We start from the raw sequence: 20,111 nt of genomic DNA on the forward strand, positions 1-20,111 counted from the left end.
CCACATATCTTGCAGCAACATCTTGGCTCGGATTGTCAGAGGAGCCAGAAGATCCAAGGGATCGAATATTGTCGGCACTCGCTTCAGCACATTCCGCTTTGTGTACTGAAATGTTTCTGGTAGAGGTGAGAGCTTGAACGAGAAGGCGTCACTAGTTGCATCGTATTGCACTCCTAGCGTCTTCACTGAGGGCAAATCACTTTTACTGAGGTCGACTTGCAGTGCTCAGTCTGTTGCTGGTGTCTGCTCTAGTACTTCCTTTGAATTGGAGATCCGCTTGCGAGCAACCATTCCAGTGTCACTCCACAGATCTGAATGTTGTCGATAGAGGCTGATTGCATCTGCAACTGATGGTGCTGAATCCAGACTGTCATCCATGTATGTCGACTGAAGGACGGTCTCAGCTGCTTGCGGCCATTTGCTACTGTTTGCCTTAGCGTGCTCCTGGGTGACCAGCTGTGCGAGGAATGGTGAGCAATTAACACCGAACACGACTCTGGTGAATTCATACTCGTCTGGTTCATTGTCCCACCCTGGGTCACTGCGCCACAGAAATCGGTGGTACGGACGATCCTCTTCAGCAAGATGAATTTGGAGATACATCTCACTGATATCACAGGCCACTGCGATCGGATTCTTGCGGAAGCGAAGTAGTACTTTCGCTAGATCCTGTTGCAGCTTACGACCCTGATGTATCGTATCATTCAGCGAGACTCCATTAAGGCGAGCAGATGCATCAAACATGATACGCACCTTGGTAGTACTCTTGTCCGGTCTGAGTACTGGGAAGTGTGGTAGCAGCCATTTGGATGGTAGAGGGGGCTCGCCTGGTAAGACTAGTCGAACGTACCCTTTTTCCAAGTACTGTTGAATGATTTTGTCGTATGATGCTGCTACATCTGGTTGCTTTGCTAAACGCCGTTCGGTGCTACGGAGTCGCTGCATCGTCATCTCTTGGTTGTTGGGTGGTTGTGGGCCGTCTTTACGCCACGGCACACTTACTTGATGTCCCTGGTCGTTCTTCACCATTGATTTGACAGTTGCATCCACGATGGTCTGATCATCTGGACTGAATGCGGTTTCCAAATCCGAGTCGGTTTTTTCGAGCTCCCAGAACTGTCGGAGGAGAGTGTCGGCTTCCATTTCGTGCCTGTCACCCGCGTACAGAGTGATGGCGGTATGTGCATGTAACGTTGTTGCCGTTGGTCCAACACAAGTCCAGCCCAGTGGTGTTAGACGGGCAATCGGCTCACCTGGTTACCCACGAATGTCCCTCAGCGATTCGTGCAGGTTAGCATGATCATTGCCAATGAGGAGATCTACGCCTCGATTGTCGTTAATGGCTGGAAACTGGATGCCCTTCAAGTGTTTCCATTTTGGGCCATGTTGACGCCAGTCAATTTTTTTTTCTTTTTTTTTCTACAAAATCCACATATCTCCAGACACTGGGGTGAATGATGGAGTGTGGTGGTGGGGCCCATTAAGCTCCGCCGACCAGAGGTCTCGGCTTCATAGCTCCATGGAATTGCGTGGAGGTCTCCCACAACTCGTCGCATTGTTCTTGCTTCTATTCGAGCTGTCTCACGTCCAGGCCGGAGATGTTCACGGAGACAGGAGTAGTGGAGAATGTTTCCTGCCGTCCATTGAGCGTGCTGATTGTCACCTTCTCAGTATGACCCTGTAACCCTAATTCAGAGGCTACATCAGCATTTATATATGACATCATACTCCCGTCGTCGAGAATAGCATTCACAACCACTTGTCTGTTGGCGTTGCGTAGTATCACTGGAACAGTTCTAAAGGACACTGGTGTAGTTGTGGTACTTGGTTTGTTGCACTCCCCTTCCCTGACAGACAATGCCGTTCCATGCACCTTGTTGTCTGCCTTGCTAGAGGCCTTGTCGCTACTCGGTGAGGACTTGCTGGTGCGGTTACTACGTGGCTTGCTGCTATCTGCTGGAGCAGATGTCTGATTGATACTAACAGCATTACAAGAGCCTTGTCTGTTGGAGTCGTGCAAGGTCCGATGATGGGTGTCCTTGCAACCGTCAATGCCGCAGGTGTACGTCTTTGAGCAGTGTGACCATATGACAAGCATCTGAAACAGACATTGGCTTGCTTTGCTACTTGCCACCGTTATCCGACACTGTAAAACTTGAACTCCGCACACTTCCACAGTGGATGCGGTCCATTACATGCCGGGCAATCTCGGTTGGCTGGTATACCAGCATTCGCGAATGTACGCGCCGTATTCTTGAACATTGGCGGTGTCCGGCTGGTGAACTGTCGTCTATGCACACTGGCTGATTGAGCTGGCTGTGGCTGAGCTGCCGCGTTGCCACTGAATCCGCTCACGGTTTCTGACGCTACTACCAAGAACTCTGCCTCCAGGTTCACCCACTCGAGAAGTACTTCAACTGTCTCTGGCTGAGATTTATCATGTCGCCACCGGTGGTATTGGGCGAGGTTACGTTCATCTAGCTTCCTCAACAGACTGAGGTAGAATGTGCCATGGCCCAATTCCATGGCTCGACCTGAATCTTTCATGTTGACTACAGCCACGGCAAGCAGCTCGGCAAAGTGCTCCATCTCTTTCGGTCGGTTGGCTCTCACTACGGACATACTATTGATCTGTTCAATATGTAGAGCCACACGGCGACGCTCACCGCCATACTTGCGCTCTAGCAACTTCTTAGCTGCGTCATAGGCTGATGGTGAGTAGCCAAATCGCTCGATGGCTGTCAGTGCGTCTCCTGCCAAATACTGCCTCAATTGCAACAGCTTGTACTGAGGGGTGGCGGGTGCACTATCTACACATGCCATGAAAGCTTCTCGGAGTGACTCATACGTACGTTTGTCACCGCTGAATATCGGCAACTCGTTGTAGCTGCTTCCATGGCTCTGCACGAGCCTGGTTTTGTTGCATTTGAGGTAGCCCTGTTGCATACATTTGATTTCCAATATTGGATGGTGTTGCATAAACCATTGGCTGTTGCATGTACCCGGAAGACATCTGTGGTTGGTGAGTATGCCCATATACATTTGTACCTGTAGAAGCCATTGACATTGTGCTCACAGGCGGTGTCTGCCACTGGATACCTGACTGGGGCATCTGTGGTTGGTGAGTATGTCAATATACATTAGTACCTGTAGAAGCCATTGGCATTGTGCTCACAGGCGGTGCCTGCCACTGGATACCTGACTGGGGCATTGCCATTGACACTGGAGGTTTTCTGAAAGAGTGTGGATTAGCCTGTGTACGAACACTGTACTTAGTAGACACTGCAGTATTCACACTATGCGTACTGGTTGAGGGTACAGAATTGCTTGGCAGAACATTGCTACTGTCCAAGGGTAATGTAGGACCAGTAACCTTAGAACTACTACTGTTGTATTATGATGTAATGCATTACGTAGCCATGCAAGAGCATGCGCGAGATACGCATCTCGCAGCTGCCTACTTTCATGCAGCATCCTTTAGATGTCGTGGTTCTTATGATTTGCCTACAATGGCCAAGTGAGAATATAATCCTATGGTAAACAACTAACTTGTTTACCCCGAAACATGGTGTCAGAAGTAAACTAAATAAACGCCCTAGAATTGTCGCAGTAGCGCCACCGGTGCAAGAGGTAAAATGGCAGAAGCAGCCGGATTTACCCCGCCGTCGATGGATTGGCAAGCCGCAGATTTACCTGATGAATTCGAGCGGTTCCAACAATACTGCCTTCTAGTTTTCCAAGGGCCCTTTTCCGACAAGTCCGACAAGGAAAAGGTCGCCTATGTCATGCTATGGATCGGGAGAACTGGTGTTGATGCTTTCAATAGTTTCGAGTGGGATAATGCAAGCGACAAATCCAAAGTAGCTGCCGTCTTCAAGAAATTTAATAAGCATTTGCAGCCACGGGTAAATGCACGACTGGCTCGGTTTGAGCTTCAGAAATACCGCCAGCAACCCGACGAGTCTGTAGATGATTTCTTTGCGAGGTGTAAGAAGAAGACGTCCAAGTGCAAGTTCAGGGACGCTCAGGAGACTAACGATCGCCTGATAGAACAGCTAATCGTGGGGACGAAGCACTCGAAAGTGCAAGAACGCCTGCTGGAGGGTGGTAGTGATTTGACTCTGGACGAAGCGCTTGACAAGGCCCGTACTTATGAAGCAACACAGCGCCACATGGAGCAGCTGTCCACCGCCACCAGCAGCAGCCGTCTACCTGAAACGGTTCACGCCATTTCCAAATCTGTGGGACACGCAGACTGCGGCAAATGTGGACGAACCCACCACCCAAGCAAGTGCCCAGCGCACGGCTCCACCTGCAACAAATGCGGGAAGGCGAATCACTGGGCAAACGTATGCCGTTCGCAGGGGAGAGACGAGGCACATGGAAGGGGCCAGCAACGCGGACGCTGGCGCCAGAGGAGCCCCAGCCCGCGGGAGCGCTACCCCCAGAGGAGCCCCAGCCCACGGAGACGCTTCGACGCACTGCATTTCGACGCCGTCATCATCGACAGCGTCGAGCGTCACCAACCGCCACTAGAGCGAGAGGTGTTCGCGACCCTCAATGTCAGCCTGGACAACACCAACAGACCGGCCACCTTGAGAGCCAAGGTGGATACGGGCGCCCAGGGCAATATATTGCCGCTGAGAGTGTTCTGCCAAATGTTTCCCCAGCACGTCGGACCAAACGGATACCCAAAGCCGAAGTCCGTGAAGCCGTCAAGTACCACCCTCACAGCGTACGGCGGATCCAAGATAAAGCAATGCGGAACCCGTCCTATTCCGTGCTCTTACGATGGCAAGAGTCAACTCGCTGACTTCTACATCACGGACTGCCCTGGCACTGCTATCATCGGCCTCCCGACAGCGACAGTCCTGCAGTTAGTCACGCTGAACTGCGCTGTCCAGGAGAAGCCAGCGAGCATCCGAGACAAGGACGACCTGATGAAGCAATACCCGAAGTGCTTCGATGGCATTGGGAAATTCCCAGGCAAGTACCACATCACAGTGGACCCCAACGTCGTCCCGGTTGTACACCCTCCACGCCACCTCCACGCCATCGCACTGAGAGACGAGATCAAGACGGAGCTGGAGGACATGATCCAGAACGGCATCATCACCAAGATCCAGGAAGGCGAACCAACAGCATGGGTGAACAGCCTCGTGTTCCGCCTCAAAGACAATGGCAAGCTACGCCTGTGCCTAGACCCCAAGGACCTCAATCAGGCCATCCTGCGAGAGCACCACGTGGTCTCCACCATTGAGGAGATCACCCCGAAGTTGAGAGGTGCCAAAGTGTTCTCGATCGTCGACGTCAAATGTGGGTACTGGAATGTGGAGCTCGACGACGAATCCAGTTACCTCACCACCTTCAACACACCATTCGGGCGCTACAGATTTCTTCGCATGCCATTCGGCCTCAAGATGTCGCAAGATGTCTTCCAAGCAAGGATCGACCAGACGTTCGAAGGGTGCTCAGGCGTCACCGGCATCGCAGACGACATCGTCACATACGGGACGTCAGACGAGGACCATGATCTCAACATGCACCAGATGATGGTTCGCTGCGAACAATCTGGTCTCAAGTTGAACCCAGACAAATGCCGCATCAAAGAGGACAAGATCAAGTTCTTCGGCATCATCTGCAGCGCTGACGGAATACAGCCCGACCCGAAGAAGGTCTCAGCGCTGAAGCAGATGGAGCACCCCGAGAACGAGGACGAGCTCCAGACGTTCCTCGGGCTAGTCACGTACATGAGCCCGTTCATACCGAATGCCAGCACACTGACCGCGCACCTGCGTGAGCTGACCAAGCCAGATACACCGTTCGCCTGGACAGACAGCCACCAGCGCACCTTCGACAAGGTCAAGGCCGCCATTTCGACAGAAGTAACGCTCAGTTACTTTGACCCAGGCAAGGCAACGACACTACAAGTCGACGCTTCCATGAAAGGTCTCGGCGCCACTCTGCTGCAGGACGACAAGCCTGTTGCATTCGCCAGCAAGAAGCTTACCGAGACGGAGTCTCGCTACGCCAATATTGAGCGTGAGCTCTTAGCTGTCGTATACGGGTGTGAAAGATTCCACACCTACCTATTCGGTCAGTCATTCACAGTAGAATCCGACCACAAGCCGCTGGAGTCAATCAAGCTCAAGCACCTCCGCGCAGCCCCGCCGCGTCTACAGCGCATGCTGCTGAAGCTGCAGCCGTACGACATGACCATCAAGTACCGCCCCGGAAAGGACATTCCGATCGCAGACGCGCTATCCCGACTGTCGCCAGAGGAAACAGAGCCAATTGAGGACCTCGACGTCAGTGTACACGCCGTGTTCCCGCAATTCAGCGATGCAGCGATGACGAGGATCCGCGAGGAGTCGGCTAAAGACGCCGAGATGTCAGCACTGAAGGAGATGATCTTCAGTGGCTGGCCATCAGAGAGGAGCGCGGTGCCGGCAATTCTGCTCCCGTACTGGAATTTCCGCGACGAGATGAGCACCGAGGACGGTATCATCCTGAAGAGCAGTCGCGTCCTGATTCCCCCGCCAATGAGGGGGGAAATCCTCAGCAAGCTGCACGCCAGCCACCAAGGCATAGAGAAGACCAAGCTGCGAGCCAGAACGTCCGTCTTCTGGAAGGACATCAACAAGGATATCGAAGCAACTGTCTCATCTTGCACGACGTGCCAGCGCCACCAGAGCAGTCAAGCCAAGGAACCACTGATGCAGCCCGATATTCCGCCAAGGGCATGGCACACCTTAGGCACCTGTTCTACCTCGGCGGGTCAGAATACCTCATTGCCGCCGACTACTACTCCAAGTACTTTATCACCCGGAAGCTGCCTGCCGGACAAGCGACCAGCAGGGCCATCATCCAGCACCTCAAGGAGATTTTCGGTGAGCACGGCATCCCAGCCGTGCTGAAGTCGGACAACGGGCCGCAATACAGCAGCCATCTGTTCGCGGAGTTTGCTGCCGAATATGGATTCCGCCACAGTACGTCGTCGCCACATCACCCGCAGAGTAACGGGTTTATCGAATCGCAAGTCAAGATCGCTAAGAGAGCTCTCGAGAAGGCAAGGGAGAGCGGGACCGACCCGCACTTAGCACTGCTGTGCATTCGCGCCACCCCAGTGTGCCAGGGCTTACCGTCGCCGGCCGAGATGCTGTTCGGTCGTCAGGTACAGGACAACCTGCCTCGCAAACACCAGCGCGACACTCGGGACGAGGCCATCCGACAGAAGCTCGAGGAACGGCAGGACCAGCAGAAAGTACACCATGACCAGCGAGCGCAGTCTCTCCGCCCCCTAGTTCCTGGTCAGCACGTCGGCATCCGCAGCCCGACCACGCACCTGTGGGAACCTGGTATCGTAACCCAGTCTGTCAACGGGCCACGGTCATACATGGTGCAGCCTGACCATGGGACAGAAGTGCGGCGCAACCGTACCCACCTCAGAGAGAGGCGGGTCCACTTCCCGCCGGATGCCAGTCTCGCAGGCCCTCAGCCGCCGAGTGACGTGCCGTCGCCGTGGAGCGACGTTAGCCAGTCTCAGCCGCCGTCACCGTGTGACGTTAGCCAGCCTGCTGAACCTGCCACCCAGCTGTATCGAACACGGTCTGGCCGCGCAGTCGCACCCAGGTCAATCCTGGATGTGTAGGGCCAGAGAGGCCTCATGGACCTGTTCGCTTATGTCACAGTAGCTGAGGTGCCATTGTTATATTGTACATAGAGCTATTGTTGGATACTATGTCTCTGTATTGTTAGCACGCCGTCGTGTGCCATTCATGATTGTTACCTTGTACATAGAGCTATTGTTGGATGTTATGTTCTATATTGTGAACACGCCGTCATATACGTACGGTATATTATGTAGGTTGTTAAACTCCTTTATGACGAAGGGGATGTTGTATTATGATGTAATGCATTACGTAGCCATGCAAGAGCATGCGCGAGATACGCATCTCGCAGCTGCCTACTTTCATGCAGCATCCTTTAGATGTCGTGGTTCTTATGATTTGCCTACAATGGCCAAGTGAGAATATAATCCTATGGTAAACAACTAACTTGTTTACCCCGAAACACTACTAGATGTACTGCCTGAGGTAGTTGTGTTTGCAGGAGCAGGCCTAGCAAGAACACTCACACCATCATTGACACTTACTGTGGTACATGTAGTGGCACTTGTCATGGTCACTGTTGCAGAACCATCTGTATACTGGCCAATGTTGGACTGGACAGCGCTGGTGACCTCTGGGATGGTACCACCAGTACCAGTAGCTGTTGAAATTGAGTGCCCTGTTACTGCTGTGCGGTCATCCGTGTCAAAACATAGTTGTTGATCAGTTGCATTTGTTGCATCTCCACTGGCGGACCTGTTCATATCTCGTTGTTGTAGCGATCTGGCCAGCAATCCCGGTTGTGACTCAAACCCAAGTGGTCCTGCGGACAGTTCATTGCTGTAAACATGTCCTGGCCACCAGCCACCGACTTCCCTGGCTTCATCGCGGCACTGTTGATGCGAATTACCGGTATACTGCTGCGTTTCAGCTGAGGCGACTGGCACGCCGTGAGTTGTTCTTACAATTTCAAACGCCAAGTCCGTCGCTTTGTCAAATTGCCTCTGGAGTACTTCTAGCTCACTAATCATCTTATCCTTCTATCTCGCATTGCTCTCTGCTTCGTATAAACCAGCTAGATCTGTGATCGTCCCTTCCGCTCTCTCATATGCTCTTTCGAGCTCGTTCATTTCTTTTTCGACATCGAAATAGCTCTCATCGTCCGTGCATCGCATCTGCACTCGCTGGGCTTTTACTATCAGCCCTCGTCGGATGTTCGTGAATTGCTTCTTGTCCTGCGTTTTCCTGGCTCGGAGCGCACAGATGCTCGATCCTGCTTCACCGACATCACCCAACCCACCTTGCGTTGGTGGCGCATCGGATGTCTGCTCAGCGTCTTGATCTCGGCAGCTCCCTGTGCTTGCAGTATCGTCTGCAACTACCTCCGACGGTTGAGCCTCGCTCCTGGATTCCTGCGGTTCGTTGGAGCCTTGTTGCTCCATCTCAACTAATCGTGGATCACTCTAGTAGAAAACCATCCTCTGCTACCAATTTGATGTTGACGAACTCGGAGCCCAGTTTGCTCACGACAAAAACTCACACGACAACGTTGATCTTTTCTTATTGTCAACTAACTGTTACTTTGATAACTCATCGCGAAAGCAGAGAAAATGCAAACCTCTCATGGCTGAGGTAAAAAGAACTCCCTTTTCATTATCAGTGCAAGAACACAAATAGTAGTGAAAGAAAAACATAATAGAGCAAGGCAGTCGCGGGTACTCCATATCGGGATCTAGTAGAGTACTTGAGGGTACGCTACAGTGCATGACACATCTAGATATGGGATGAATCATCAAAGGGATACCGTAACGGATAGTCTAGATCTATAAAGAGAAGAGTACAAATAAGAGAACAAGCATGCACAATGGGTACACACACCCATACAAGATAACACTACATACACTACGCTACGGAGGGGGAAGGAGCAGCAACTATTGCTATCGATAAATGTAACTACTATACACGAGCAGCGTACAAAGCTTGCAACACGGACATAATACACGTGCAATTGTTGCATAGTAGAACAATGCCCGTCGCGCACCAAAAGAAGCAGAACTAAGTGCTATATAGAGGCTCTTCTTATCCGTGGCAGTCACTTTCTGTTTCTTATGATTTTCTCATTTTACATTCTCCTTCACTGCCTAAAAATAGTCAAGACGATGTTTTACCCATAAGTTTTCTGGCGCAAATTTCATTTCCTTGTTGTTGTTGTTGTTGTTGTTGTTTTGTTTTGTTGTTGCGTGTAACACAGCAATGTCACTTCAGTATGGACACCCATTACACTTGGTCCCTTTGGCACATTTCCACCACCAGCGAGCGGCGAAATTATCAAACTCTCCGTGTCAATGCCACCGAGTTACGTGGATGACGTAGAGATGGCAGGTTGTGGCACACAGAGTAAGGCTCAATGATTGTGCGTGTGCGAGTGCGTTTGTTCCTGGCATATCCGCAGAGCGTTAGCCAAAGTTTTTAGTATGTACAAGAAGAAAAGAGGACCGAGGAGCTACAAGTGTCAGGCTATAATATCCACTATTCATCTCATGCAGAACGTCAGTATTGTTTGTCAGTGTCGCACAATGTTACTGCGTGAGTTGATTGTAAAGTAACTGGTGGTGTTGGTGGATATTCTAGCCTAATTTGTAGCTCCTTGATTCTCTTTTTTTATTTATTAAATGGCCATGCGTGTCCATGTCACTGTCCACACATCGCACATAGCACACAGCATGATAAAATCGGTTGTGGCAACAAACGCGATTAGGCCGGCTGCAGGGACGCCGTAATGTCGCACTTGCCCCAGCACCATTCAAACAATTCCCTTTGGCAGTTCACGGCACGAACTTCAACAAAGCCCCGTGAATGCGTACCAGGGGAAGGCTAGACAGCATGTCTCTAGACATCAATAGGCATCGTATGAAAAGCCAGTCAATAGCAGTAAAGAGCGAAAGCCTTTGTCACGGTTCGGTTTCACTCGCACACCGGGCCCGAGCTGGCAGCACAAACAAACGCCGGACGCGAGCTGGCAGCACAAACAAACGCCGTACTCACACGAGACCGTTGGGCCAACGGATGGCCACAGCCATCAAAAACAGGAACAAACCCATCCACGGCTCTTTCTCTTGCTAGCTGTGCTGCTGCGTGCATCCAACTGTTTTGCAATTTCTGCGCTCCGAGCCAGGAAAATGCAGGACAAGACAAGGGCTGATAGTAAAAGCCCAGCGAGTGCAGATGCGATGCACGGACGATGAGAGCTATTTCGATGTCGAAAAAGAAATGAACGAGCTCGAAAGATCATATGAGACAGCGGAAGGCGGAAGGGACGATCACAGATCTAGCTGGTTTATACGAAGCAGAGAGCTGCTCAGCAATGCGAGAGAGAAGGATAAGATGATTAGTGAGCTGGAAGTACTCCAGAGGCAATTTGACGAAGCGACGGACTTGGCGTTTGAAATTGTAAGAACAACTCACCGCGTGCCAGTCGCCTCAGCTGAAACGCAGCAGTATACCGGTAATTCGCATCAACAGTGCCGCGATGAAGCCAGGGAAGTCGGTGGCTGGTGGCCAGGACATGTTTACAGCAATGAACTGTCCGCAGGACCACTTGGGTTTGAGTCACAACCGGGATTGCTGGCCAGATCGCTACAACAACGAGATATGAACAGGTCCGCCAGTGGAGATGCAACAAATGCAACTGATCAACAACTATGTTTTGACACGGATGACCGCACAGCAGTAACAGGGCACTCAATTTCAACAGCTACTGGTACTGGTGGTACCATCCCAGAGGTCACCAGCGCTGTCCAGTCCAACATTGGCCAGTATACAGATGGTTCTGCAACAGTGACCATGACAAGTGCCACCACATGTACCACAGTAAGTGTCAATGATGGTGTGAGTGTTCTTGCTAGGCCTGCTACTGCAAACACAACTACCTCAGGCAGTACATCTAGTAGTAGTTCTAGGTTACTGGTCCTACATTACCCTTGGGCAGTACTGGCAGTAGCAATGTTCTTCCAAGCAATTCTGTATACTCAACCAGTACGCATAGTGTGAATACTGCAGTGAATACTAAGTACAGTGTTCGTACACAGGCTAATCCACACTCTTTCAGAAAGCCTCCAGTGTCAATGGCAGCGCCCCAGTCATGTATCCAGTGGCAGGCACCGCCTATGAGCACAATGTCAATGGCTTCTAAAGGTACTAATGTATATGGGCATACCGACCAACCGCAGATGTCTTCCGGGTACATGCAACAGCCAAGGGTTATGCAACACCATCCAATATTGGAAATCAAATGTATGCAACAGGGCTACCTCAAATGCAACAAAACCAGGCTCGTGCAGAGCCATGGAAGCAGCTACAACGAGTTGGCATACCGATATTCAGCGGTGACAAACGTACGTTTGAGTCATTCCGAGAAGCTTTCATGGCATGTGTAGATAGTGCACCCGCCACCCCTCAGTACAAGCTGTTGCAATTGAGGCAGTATTTGGCAGGAGAAGCACTGACAGCCATCGAGCGATTTGCTACCGTCACCATCAGCCTATGACGCAGCTAAGAAGTTGCTAGAGCGCAAGTATGGCGGTGAGCGTCGCCGTGTGGCTTTACATATTGAACGCGCACAGCCATTTGACCACATCGATGGGTCTGCAACCAGTGGTACCTCCACGTGCACAGCCAACACTCCCAACAGTAGCAGCAGCAACAGCAGCACAGCGGGCTGGTCGAGTCTCTGTTGATGTTGTGGTGCCTGAGCGCCACATGCGCGACAGCCTGGAAACGACTGCACCAATTCTGCAAACTAGTCGGCACCAAGGTGATTACAGACACCATCATGCTAGCGTTTGTAGCCTACCTGGCACGTCAACATGCCGCGTCAACCGTCCGCTTGTATGTGTCGGCGATCCGGGCAATTGCCAAAGAAAACGGCAAAGATCTCTCTTCGCGAAGAGGGGACCTCGCAGTTAAAGGAGTGGCACGCGCACAGGACAACCGAACTAAGAACGCCAGCAAGCCAATCCTCCGGCCTCACATGGCAACTATGCGCAACGCCCTGATTAGGTCTAATCTCAACGCTACCGACCGAGCCATGGCATGGGCAGCCATTTGCCTGGGCTTCTTCGCCTGTCTCCGGGCAAGCGAATACACTTCCACAACCGCCACAACTATGTCAGACGGGGGCCTCCGAACAAATGACCTCTCCATCACGCCGCAGGCCATACAGGTCACAATCAAGAAGTCCAAGACCGACCAACTCGGCAAGGGTCACTCCGTCCGGCTCACAACCACCAACTCAACGGTTTGCCCGGTCAGAGCCATGCATACCTATCTCTCCAGACGCCCCAACCTGCCCAATAGACCACTGGTCATCGAAAGCTGTGGCAATTTCCTGGCTGCACAAAGACTCACACGTCTAATCCGTCAGCTCCTGAGCAGCCCAGGGTACCCACCGAACCAGTATCCACTGCACGGCCTCAGAGCCGGACCCGCAACCACAGGAGCATTGAGCGGCTTCACCGAATCCGAGATCATGAAACTCAGCAGATGGTGAAGTGCCTGCTGCAAGCACTATGTCTGCTGTGGAAAGTAACTGTTCACCGTCCGCAGGCGCGCAAGCGCGCACAGCCACATACACACACCCGCATACACATACACACGCACGCACGCACGCGCACACCCACATGCATGCACACACGCATGCGTACGCGCACCCGCACTCTGACACCGTGCAAGCATGCACGCATGCACACACGCTGCGCACCCGCTGGTACGCCCACTCGCGGACGCACGCACTCACGTTCTAGCACTGACTGTGCACGCACGCTTCTGATACTTATGAGAAGCTATCTGCTCCACTTAGTTGCGGTGCTATTGCTCTCACCTATGGCACCATGCCACCCATAGCCTTTGCGACTGCATGCGATTCAAACCCTTATCATTGTCACTAAGGGAATACAAACATACGAATGGCCTGCATTCGAACTACATGCATGTAGCTGAAGCGCTTGAATACCATTCTAAGGTCATTCAGCTGACCAACGCGGAATTTGGGGGCATTCGGCGGCTTGGTCTGATTCCTAGCTTGTTGGTAACCGGCTTGAGATTTCCAAGGTTGCTATGACAACGTGCAGTCATGCGCAGGGCCACCCAACATGCATTTGGGGGCCCAGGAAAGACAGAAACGCGTTGCTAGGCAACAGCAAAAGCGCTTGGTGAGTATCACGCTACTCATGCAGCGCGCACGTTGGCGTAGGGTATCACGCTACCCTTGTGCTGCGTAGGGTATCACGCTACCCTTGTGCTGCGTAGGGTATCACGCTACCCTGTGCTGCGTAGGGTATCACGCTACCCTGTGCTGCGTAGGGTATCACGCTACCCTTGTGCTGCGTAGGGTATCACGCTACCCTTGTGCTGCGTAGGGTATCACGCTACCCTTGTGCTGCGTAGGGTATCACGCTACCCTTGTGCTGCGTAGGGTATCACGCTACCCTTGTGCTGTGGGGTACCACATTGCCCATCGTTGGAATCAGACCCGCGCCCCGGGGGGCTGGCGCAAGCGCGCACAGCCACACCCACACACACGCACCCGCATACACACGCACGCACACCCCCACGCATGCACACACATATGCATGCACGCGTACGCGCACCCGCAGTCTGACACCGCGCAAGCACGCATGCAGGTACACACGCTGCGCACACGCTGGTACGCCCATTCGCGGACGTATGCACTCACGTTCTAGCACTGACTGTGCACGCACGCCTCTGATACTTATGATAAGTTACCTGCACCCTCAGTTGCTGTGCTATAGCTCCCACCTGAGGCATCATGCCACCCATTGCTTTTGCCGACTACATGCGATTCAAACCCTTATCAGTGTCACTAAGGGAAAACAACCATACGAATGGCACGCTACGTACATGTAGCTGAAGCGCTTGAATACCACACTAAGGTCATTGGGCTGACCAACGCAGAATTTGGGGGCATTCGGCGGCTTGGTCTGATTCCTAGCTTGTTGGTAACCGGCTTGAGATTTCCAAGGTTGCTATGACAACGTGCAGTCATGCGCAGGGCCACCCAACATGCATTTGGGGGCCCAGGAAAGACAGAAACGCGTTGCTAGGCAACAGCAAAAGCGCTCGGCGAGTATCACGCTACTCATGCAGCACGCACGTTGGCTTAGGGTATCACGCTACCCTTGCGCTGCGGGGTACCACATTGCCCCTCGCTGGAATCAGACCCGCGCCCCGGATACCTTGCGCTGGCCTCCTGACGGCCAAACTCAACCAACTCGTGCGCTGTGACTGGGGTTGTGCATGTATTAGCAACATAATGTGGCCCAGGTCGGCAGACTTTCAATTAGCCAAGCGAGCTACTCAGGCCAGGGTGCATCATCACTATTCGCAGCACTTATCGTCCATGCAGCAGTCGGGTTAATGTCATACAAGAACGGGGACTACAGTGCAAGGTCCGAATAGTGACCACCGTGGCATACGCACGTTTTCATGCACGTACCACACGCATTACAGCGCGTTATATTCCATTTCGAAAAGATCAGCAATCAGGTTCTGGCCTTCAAAAAAGTATGAAGATCACGGACATAATAGACATAGTATTTTATTGTTTACGCTAAGTCCAACGGCCCTCGCACCCAGACATCTAACACCTACATATAGTTCCAACACATCTCAGACGCACTTACCAAGTGCCTTACAACATGGAAGGTGTTAGGTCGTTGAAATGTCTCAGTACAGTGTAGTAGTTTGGTGCCGATTTCTTGCCCTTGCTGACCGCGTGTTATCTTGTTACGATGGTGGACAATTGCTCATAACTCATACACATGTGAAGGGAAAAATATGAAAAAATAAAATTAATACAAAATGCGAATACTGGTATGTTCACAAAGTTCTCTCTTGGTTAGCTCATGGTGATGGAAGACTTTGTGAGAGCACATATACATGTAGATGTAGCTTGCCTGTACATACCTGCCAATGGAATTGGTCTGAAAAGCGCTTGCTGCTCGTACTGTGTGTGTGTGTGTGTGTGTGTGTGTGTGTACTTTGTCTGGCAGGGTATTGTGTGTTTTTTTTTGACGATCCATGTCAGGCAGGCGGCGTGTGCGTGGAAGCGTACAATCCAAGTGGCTATGAGTGCTTGTGCCCGGAGAACCGAAGCGGCATTCACTGCGAGAAAGGTAAGCAGTCTGGTTAACACAGGAGCATCGGAACCGGTGCGGCCAAAGCCGCACCAGTAATTTCACTGTCATATGGGCTATTTGGGCCCAATTTTCCAAAGCATTCCCGGGTGATGCCCCCGGACCCTGCCTCTTTTTATGGCTGTGCCAATGTGGAATACCTTTTTATGGCTGTGCCAATGTCGAATACCTTCCCACGCCCCGGTAATCCATACCGTGTATTGTGCTCAAGACCAAGAGTGGACGAAAACCAGCATGTGTGTGCTTTCCTTATGCGCGTGTGTGTCATGACCAGACTCCTACCTTGCATGATACTTGAGGCGAATACACGACGGGGAAATGGTGTAGTGCATACAACTCAGCCGCAGTTCTGCAGCTGGAGACCTGCTTGGATCCTGCTCACGTGCATTACACCACTGGTGTAATCCCGGATCTTAACTGCGTCGCCAAGCCATTCGATCTGCACTACGTCGACAACCCATTCAATCTGCACTGCGTCGGCAAGCCATTCGATCTGCACTCTCTCGTTTCATGCACTTTTTGTGAAGGCTGCATATTACATGTTGTGACGGCAACAGCTAGGCATTCTATAACTTATTCTGACAGACTGCATGGCATTGTGTTTGGGAGAGGAGGGGGGGGGGGGTGGATTGGAATGGGAGAGGGGGGGGAGAGGAAAGGGGGGGGGAGGGGAGGGGAGAGGAAAGGGGGAGGGGGGTGGATTGGAATGGGAGAGGGGTGGGGAGAGGAAAGGGGGGGGGGGGGGGGGAGGGGAGGGGAAGGTGTTCGGGGACAATGCACTACTACCCAATGTACATAAAAGCCAGAGTTTGCAACTCCGCACATGTACTCAGGACAGCTCAAATTGAGTTGAGGAATTTACATTGAAAGTGGGGTCATGGTAAGGTGCAGAATTGCACAGCAACTGGCGCTCTTGACTTCTTCAAGATGTACGGGCTACAGTTCAGTTGGTGTGTAATCATCTTCAGCTCCCCACTTTGAATGACTGCACAGTCGCTCGTGTAGGCGTGCCTGTGTGTGCTCCTGGAAGTGTCTTGATACAACTGCGATATGTACATGTCTTTATGTCTGCATGTTTTCTTTTTCTCTTCACAACTGTCTCGACTGCTTTTGCCTCTCTGCTTTTACAGCTTGTGTAAATCCAACGACTGCACCAACAACCACACCAACAACCACACCAACAACCACTCCGACAACCACACCAACGACCACTCCGACAACCACTCCGACAACCACACCAACGACTACACCAACAACCACTCCAACAACCACACCAACAACTACACCAACAACTACACCAACAACTACACCAACAACCACACCAACAACTACACCAACAACTACACCAACAACCACACCAACAACCACTCCGACAGCCATGCCAACAACAGCCCCTATAAACAGTAAGTTTTCGTCATGGGAATGCCCGTTTTCTCGTGATGTGTTCTCCTTTGCATTCTCTTGCTTTTCTTGATGCTATATATAATAGTTGAAAGCAAACATCCATACCCAGTGGAACAATGTTCCTTTTTGTTGTGGCCCCGTTACACTTGCCCGTACATGGATGGCACTCTCTATTTACTCTGCACTCTCATCAGCATTACACCTTTCCTGCCAACATTGAAGGCAAGAAAGCACATAAGATACCTTCGGTCTGTTCAGTTATCAATATTTCTGTCCGTTTATCTATCAATCTTTCTGTGTATCCATCTAACGTAGGGAATCCGTGCGCCTGCAAGAATGCTGGTGTTTGCAACACTTTGAACGGATATTGCAAGTGCTCACCAAACTTTGCTGGAGCCAAGTGTCAAGGTAATTCCTACGGTGGATGAATGTGCGGTTCCACTCAACCGTGTCTTAATTTCTTCACAGTCTTTGTACAAGGTTCAGTAACATGCCATATTTACCGGTTGCAAGCCGACCCCGGTTATAAGTCGACGTCCAAACCTGGGGCCTCAAGTTACTGATTTTTAGGGGCAGTTATACCCCGGGTTGTAAGTCGATTACCCCCTTTTAGGTTGGTTTTTAGGTCATTAAAAGGTCGACTTGTAACCAGTAAAGTACGGTACTCGCTGTGCATGTGGAAAATCCATGGTCTTTGCCATTGTGAATGCAGGATGTCAGGGGGGGGGCACCACAACCTGTTCCTTCTGTTCGCCGTACGCTCCGTTCTTTCCTGCGTTGCCAGTGCTGATCGAGAGCGGCCTACACACAGAGACTTGTTTACTAGAAGCTCATTGACATTCATGCCTAACACAAGAATCACGGCGTTGCCGATGCCAGAAAAATTCACGGTTCGTGTGAGATCCTGGGGTCTGCTTTTCTTATTTTATTTTAGGACCCCCCCCCCATGGATGTGATGTGGATGGCAGAAAAAGTCATGGTTCGTGTGAGACTCGCCTGCAGGACGAGTTTTCCCCATCCATAGGAGCACCACCACCTTCTATGGATGTGAATGCCAGACTGCTGAGACTAATTATTCATGCCCTGAGACGAATTATTCATGCCCAACACAAGAAGCCAGTGTTCACCAGTCAGCAAGTACAGGAAATCATCATTTCACGCCTGGAAAACCGTTGCCAGTGGGAACCACTGCGCTGGGAATGGTGTCCCCGAACAACGGGATCAGCGGAAACGCCGCCCATGCCACGCCAATCATGAAACCAAGGCAACTTGTCCAGTGTAACTTTTCAAGCCATGAAACCAAGGCAACTTGTCCGATGTAACTTTTCAAGCCATGAAACTAAGGAAATTTGTCCGAGTGAGTAACTTTTCAAGCCATGAAGCCAAGGAAACGTGTCCGAGTGAGTAACTTTTCAAGCCATGAAATTGTCATGGCCGGTGATCCATCTAGTGGCACCAGGCAGTCAACCAATATAGTCGACTCAAGCAGATAAGTAGCTCACCTGTTCTTCGGCTCACACAAGGCAGTCGAGGGTTGAAGGAGAGCGGTCAAAAGATACTTTATTTCATTGAGGGACGGCGGCTTTTATGTGATTTCAGACAAGTATAATTTGTGATATAATGATAGGGTAATGGATATATGGAAGAGTATTCCGGGGAGCTAGCTCACCCAAGTCAAAGTATAGCAAATTGGGTTCCGAGGCGTCTTCGTGCGACGCCTCTCTTCGTACGCATGAACTACCTTCGGCTGACGGGTGGCCTGGAGGACGCCGCCTTCGTACAACGGTCGGCCTTGTTTTGCGCCGCCTTCATCTCCCATGCCCATAGGCCCTTCCCTCTGCGTCTCCCCGTAGGGTTAGGTGCCAGACGGCCAAGCCGTGTCCTCTCCCAAAAAGGGATACGGAGTCCGCAGTACAAGAAGCACTTCAGGACTCTTTGCGTTGTACGACGTGAGAAGAGGTGCCATTCTTGCTCGACTTACAAGGGTATCAGCTCCTTTGCAGGACTAAGCGTGGCCCCCTCAAGCTCAACAGTGTAGTGCGTTCAATGCTGACGGCTTGTACGGAAGGTGTGGCCGACGTACGACCACACTTTGCTGCTCTGGGCCCCGAGTTGTAAGCCATGACTGCTCAACTAGCGAAAGTGCCAAATCCTTCGCAGGACTAATCATGGTTCTTACAGAACTCTAGAAGTTTCTCGGAGCCCAGCTTTGGGCTGCTGAACTCAATGCGTGGTCGCTTTCACGACGAGTCGAATTCGGGTCATGACAAAACCAAGGCAACTTGTCCAATGTAACTTGTCAAGCCATGAAGCCAAGGAAACATGTCTGAGTGTGTAGCTTTTCACGCCCGTCTGTAAACACCCTACGGAGTTGGAAAATTTAAGAAGTGCCATAGGAGCGTGCATTGGTTTGAAAGTGATATTATTACAGCTTGATTTAACTTTTAAGTCTTTCAAAAGGTGGGCTTGTGTTGCTTGGTAATGCGGCGTTTATACGTGACTTTGGTGCATGTGTGCTGCCTGTTAAACCTTCAGGATTTGTTTTGTTTCTGTTTTGTTGTGGCTGAATGATGATTTGCGCCTCTGCTGTGTTCTTCTGGTGCGTGCATGCATGCATACACAGTGTGTGCGTTTGGCTACTCTGGAGTGAATTGTTCCATTCACTGCTCGTGCTTGAACGGCGGAGAGTGCGACGTCGGGTCTTCCGTTTGCAAGTGTCGGCCGGGTTTTCATGGAGTGATGTGTGAGAGAAGTAAGTGACTGTGATTCATGCAACCATTCTGGTGACATCTCCAGCACTATGTTAGTACTGTTTAGACTGGCATACTGTTAGAACCAGCAGTCACTATTATGACACACCTATATCTTGCCATTACACGGCGAC

General features: G+C 51.4%; 4 protein-coding genes across 4 annotated transcripts in view; 3 read left to right on the top strand and 1 right to left on the bottom strand.

Annotated features, from left to right (window-relative positions):
• Positions 1-225: 225 nt before the first annotated feature.
• On the bottom strand, positions 226-1,143 carry LOC135816309 (uncharacterized). Its single transcript, XM_065329840.1, has one exon. The coding sequence runs from the start codon at positions 1,141-1,143 to the stop codon at positions 226-228; it is 918 nt and encodes a 305-aa protein (XP_065185912.1).
• A 2,492-nt stretch (positions 1,144-3,635) lies between these two features.
• On the top strand, positions 3,636-7,651 carry LOC135817303 (uncharacterized protein K02A2.6-like). The gene is made up of 2 exons (XM_065330840.1): positions 3,636-6,696; positions 6,783-7,651. Exons 1-2 carry the CDS (start codon positions 3,636-3,638, stop codon positions 7,649-7,651), a joined length of 3,930 nt encoding a protein of 1,309 aa, XP_065186912.1.
• Positions 7,652-12,441: 4,790 nt separating this feature from the next.
• Positions 12,442-13,158, top strand: LOC135818227 (integrase/recombinase xerD homolog). The gene has a single exon (XM_065331940.1). The coding sequence runs from the start codon at positions 12,442-12,444 to the stop codon at positions 13,156-13,158; it is 717 nt and encodes a 238-aa protein (XP_065188012.1).
• A 19-nt stretch (positions 13,159-13,177) lies between these two features.
• LOC135819289 (uncharacterized) overlaps positions 13,178-20,111 on the top strand; it is a 13,592-nt gene continuing 6,658 nt past the window's right edge. The window contains exons 1-5 of the mRNA XM_065332827.1: positions 13,178-13,193; positions 15,680-15,802; positions 16,954-17,226; positions 17,543-17,635; positions 19,851-19,979. Of these exons, the coding sequence (XP_065188899.1) occupies positions 13,178-13,193; positions 15,680-15,802; positions 16,954-17,226; positions 17,543-17,635; positions 19,851-19,979 (634 nt within the window). The remainder of the gene's footprint in view (positions 13,194-15,679; positions 15,803-16,953; positions 17,227-17,542; positions 17,636-19,850; positions 19,980-20,111) is intronic.

Source organism: Sycon ciliatum, chromosome 1 (genome assembly GCF_964019385.1).
Source record: "Sycon ciliatum chromosome 1, ocSycCili1.1, whole genome shotgun sequence".
Lineage (NCBI taxonomy): Eukaryota > Metazoa > Porifera > Calcarea > Leucosolenida > Sycettidae > Sycon > Sycon ciliatum.

Bases quoted from the DNA above. Each gene is read 5' to 3' on its own strand.
- LOC135816309 (XM_065329840.1), bottom strand. From the start codon at position 1,143: ATGGAAGCCGACACTCTCCTCCGACAGTTCTGGGAGCTCGAAAAAACC.
- LOC135818227 (XM_065331940.1), top strand. From the start codon at position 12,442: ATGCTAGCGTTTGTAGCCTACCTGGCACGTCAACATGCCGCGTCAACC.
- LOC135817303 (XM_065330840.1), top strand. From the start codon at position 3,636: ATGGCAGAAGCAGCCGGATTTACCCCGCCGTCGATGGATTGGCAAGCC. The intron at 6,697-6,782 runs GTCAAGCCAAGG...TCGGCGGGTCAG, and splicing joins GTGCCAGCGCCACCAGAGCA to AATACCTCATTGCCGCCGAC.